At 33.2% G+C, this 3,787-nt stretch overlaps 1 protein-coding gene across 1 annotated transcript in view; it reads left to right on the forward strand.

Annotated features, from left to right (window-relative positions):
* The window catches only part of LOC106750967, a 2,430-nt gene extending 871 nt beyond the window's left edge, over positions 1 to 1,559 (forward strand). Inside the window, exons 2-5 of the mRNA XM_014631689.1 lie at positions 433 to 620; positions 721 to 810; positions 1,328 to 1,416; positions 1,510 to 1,559. Of these exons, the coding sequence (XP_014487175.1) occupies positions 433 to 620; positions 721 to 810; positions 1,328 to 1,399 (350 nt within the window). The 3' untranslated portion in view covers positions 1,400 to 1,416; positions 1,510 to 1,559. The remainder of the gene's footprint in view (positions 1 to 432; positions 621 to 720; positions 811 to 1,327; positions 1,417 to 1,509) is intronic.
* Positions 1,560 to 3,787: the final 2,228 nt, after the last annotated feature.

Below are 3,787 nucleotides of genomic sequence, written 5' to 3' on the forward strand. Positions count from 1 at the left end.
TATAATAATTTATCATTTATATATTGGTCTATTTGAATCGATCAATCATCCTAATAATATAATTTTCTTTTCATTCATAGGTTCTACCACGTGACAAGACAGTTTTTGATCTTAAGAAGACTATGGAACGACACATGTGTTTATCTTTTGTAAGGGAAAACGTCCGGAAGGTAATAAATTGCAAGCACATTTGGATGAAATATCATCTTTTTTACAACATATTAAACTTCTTTGTAACAATAAAAATGATGTGATATATGGTATTATAAATTCAGCTGAATTACATTTTATAAAGAAACGTCAAATGTAAAATAAATTGGAAAGAAGTTAATATCTTGAAACAACTTACTTTTACTACCTACTTGTGTTACTTTTTACNTCTGTTACTTTTTACCACTTGTCAACATTGTTTTATTTACTCATAACATTGTCATCAAGAATTGATACGACTGACTAAGGTAGCAGAGACTAAGGTAGAGTATATTATTGAAAGTGATCCACTTCTCTCTGGATTACTTTCAAATGTTAGGATAGAGGAGCTCACATCACAGATTGATGTTGCACAAGGACAAGCTATAACTTTATTCCAAAATCATAGAGAATTGCCAAAACTTGTAGTAGTGTTAATGTTTGAGATGTTTATAATAATTTATCATTTATATATTGGTCTATTTGAATTGATCAATCATCCTAATAATATAATTTTCTTTTCATTCATAGGTTCTACCACGTGACAAGACAGTTTTTGATCTTAAGAAGACTATGGAACGACACATGTGTTTATCTTTTGTAAGGGAAAACGTCCGGAAGGTAATAAATTGCAAGCACATTTGGATGAAATATCATCTTTTTTACAACATATTAAACTTCTTTGTAACAATAAAAATGATATGATACATGGTGTTATAAATTCTGCTAAATTACATTTTATGGAGAAACGTGGAATGTTAATTGGAAAGGAGTTAATATCTTGACACAACTTACTACCTACTTGTGTTACTTTTTACTTCATGCCAACATTGTTTTATTTACTCATAACATTGTCACCAAGAATTTATACGACTGACTAAGATTGCAGAGACTAAGGTAGAGGATATTATTGAAAGTAATCCCTCTGGATTACCTTCAAATGTTAGGATAGAGGAGCTCACATCACAGATTGCTGTTGCACAAGGACAAGCTATAACTTTATTCCAAAATCATAGAGAATTGCCAAAACTTGTAGTAGTGTTAATGTTTGAGATGTTTATAATAATTTATCATTTATATATTGGTCTATTTGAATTGATCAATTATCCTTATAATATAATTTTGCTTTCATTCATAGGTTCTACCAAGTGACAGGACAGTTCTTGATCTTGAGAAAGTTGTTGTGCGAAGGCTATCGTGTGTATTTTGAAGAGAAAACATCAGAAAGTAAGTAAGTTGGAAACACATTTGGGAGAAATATCATGTTTATTTTTGAACATATTAAACTTATTACTAATAATGGGAATATTATGATATTTTGTATTACAAATTGTGCTGCATTGCATTTTATGAAGAAACGTTGGAAAAGAAATACATTGGTAAGGAGTTAATATCTTCAAATAAGTTGTTACTTTTACTACTTAATATTTTATTTACTTTAATATTCAAATAATGAGATTGCTGGCGAATCACGAGAAACTTTGATCCGTCGTCTCGTGTATAGAACGAGAGAAATGGTATTTAAGAAACAGATTTAAATAACAGAAGCCGAAAGACCGATAACGTGTTCGGCGATTCGTCGACGAAACTTTTGTCGAGTGTACAACGTAAAACAGTAGATGAACTGTAGATGGAATGTTTAACGCTAAGAAGACGTTTTAAAGAATTGACTGAACGCTCAAGGAAGGAAAGTGTTGAATAGCTCATGTTGGAAATAGCGGAACTGAAGCGCCACAATGCCGCTCTGGAAGCGGTCTCTCAGGTTCGTGTGCTTTCGTGACATTTGCCGATTTTTGTAATTATATGGCGATTATTACTGAATGATATTTCACAAGGCAATGTGTGCGTGACCAGCCAGCTGGAAAAATTAGAAATGACCAAAGATATTCTAGAAATGATGGATCTCAAGTTGGAGAGTGAAAATTTCGAGCTGCGGCTCGCATTAGATAAGACGAATTCGGACACTCCGCGATTGCGAGAGAAAGTGGATCATTTGGAAAAGTGCTCTTACTAGAATTATCTTTCTATATCCAGAAAACGCAGATAGGAATGAACAATTGATATCATTGCATATTATTATTATTACAGATATATAAAGTTATTGAAAGCAGAAAAGTCGTCAGACTTCTAGATCGTCAGATAAAGACTTGCCGGAACCATGCGCTAAAAAATCTACCTTCGAAATGGAGAAAACAATATTTACATTCAAGCGAATTGTCAAGAAGCTTCAGGCAGAGAATAAAAGACTGAAATTTAGTTCCAAGAGAAATCATATTCTAGTCAATCAAGTAAACCACCAGCCTCTTCTTTCATATTGTATAATATATGTTTATTTTTTGTTACAATAAATATATTATTATGGTCACTTATTTCGGATGCAGGGAAAGATAAGTAGATTTGACATTGAAGGGGATACTTTACTCCAAAGACAATACGAGTAATCTCAAAAACGTGTGATAAGCTTCGAATTTGCGACTGGCTGAGCAGAAAGTAGTTATGTTAGAAAAAGCTCAGAAAGAAGATGATTACGGAGGCTTGAGAATTTTGAGGTAACAGTTAGTCCACAAATTTGAGCTTCTGAAAAAAGTGAAACAGCTGCTGACTCGTGCAGCCATCAACGAAGAAACGTTGCGGCAANAGGAAAGATAAGTAGGTTTGACATTGAAGGGGATACTTTACTCCAAAGACAATACGAGTAATCTCAAAAACGTGTGATAAGCTTCGAATTTGCGACTGGCTGAGCAGAAAGTAGTTATGTTAGAAAAAGCTCAGAAAGAAGATGATTACGGAGGCTTGAGAATTTTGAGGTAACAGTTAGTCCACAAATTTGAGCTTCTGAAAAAAGTGAAACAGCTGCTGACTCGTGCAGCCATCAACGAAGAAACGTTGCGGCAACGTGTAAGAATTTAAATTACGCATGACAGAAAGATTAGCTAACGCTGGAAATCGTTCGTATAATCTCGTTGTTACCAGGTGCAATAGCTGGAATCAAAGCAAACTCTATCGACAATCTCGAAGTGTTACATGACTTCACCGAAATAATGGGTGTTCTGGAAATAAACACAATTTTAAGTAAACTTAGATAGATTTACAGTGAAAGTCGTATATTTTTATCAAGACAAATGTATACACACATATTTTATGCATGTTTTCTCAGCCAAACATATTTATCTCAAGTGGAACCTTGCCTTCTTTATCCAGTGCTTATGTCGCGTTTTACAATGATTTTATATGCATACATATAATCGTATTAATTTTTTGTACACACACATAATGTTCATGTGTAAATGAAAGAAGTTGTTGTTATTCTAAGACATTTTTTTTGTATATCTGATATATGTATCGTATTGGNCGCTGGAAATCGTTCGTATAATCTCGTTGTTACCAGGTGCAATAGCTGGAATCAAAGCAAACTCTATCGACAATCTCGAAGTGTTACATGACTTCACCGAAATAATGGGTGTTCTGGAAATAAACACAATTTTAAGTAAACTTAGATAGATTTACAGTGAAAGTCGTATATTTTTATCAAGACAAATGTATACACACATATTTTATGCATGTTTTCTCAGCCAAACATATTTATCTCAAGTGGAAC

This window comes from Dinoponera quadriceps, unplaced genomic scaffold (genome assembly GCF_001313825.1).
Source record: "Dinoponera quadriceps isolate SergipeBrazil2010 unplaced genomic scaffold, ASM131382v1 scaffold7330, whole genome shotgun sequence".
Lineage (NCBI taxonomy): Eukaryota > Metazoa > Arthropoda > Insecta > Hymenoptera > Formicidae > Dinoponera > Dinoponera quadriceps.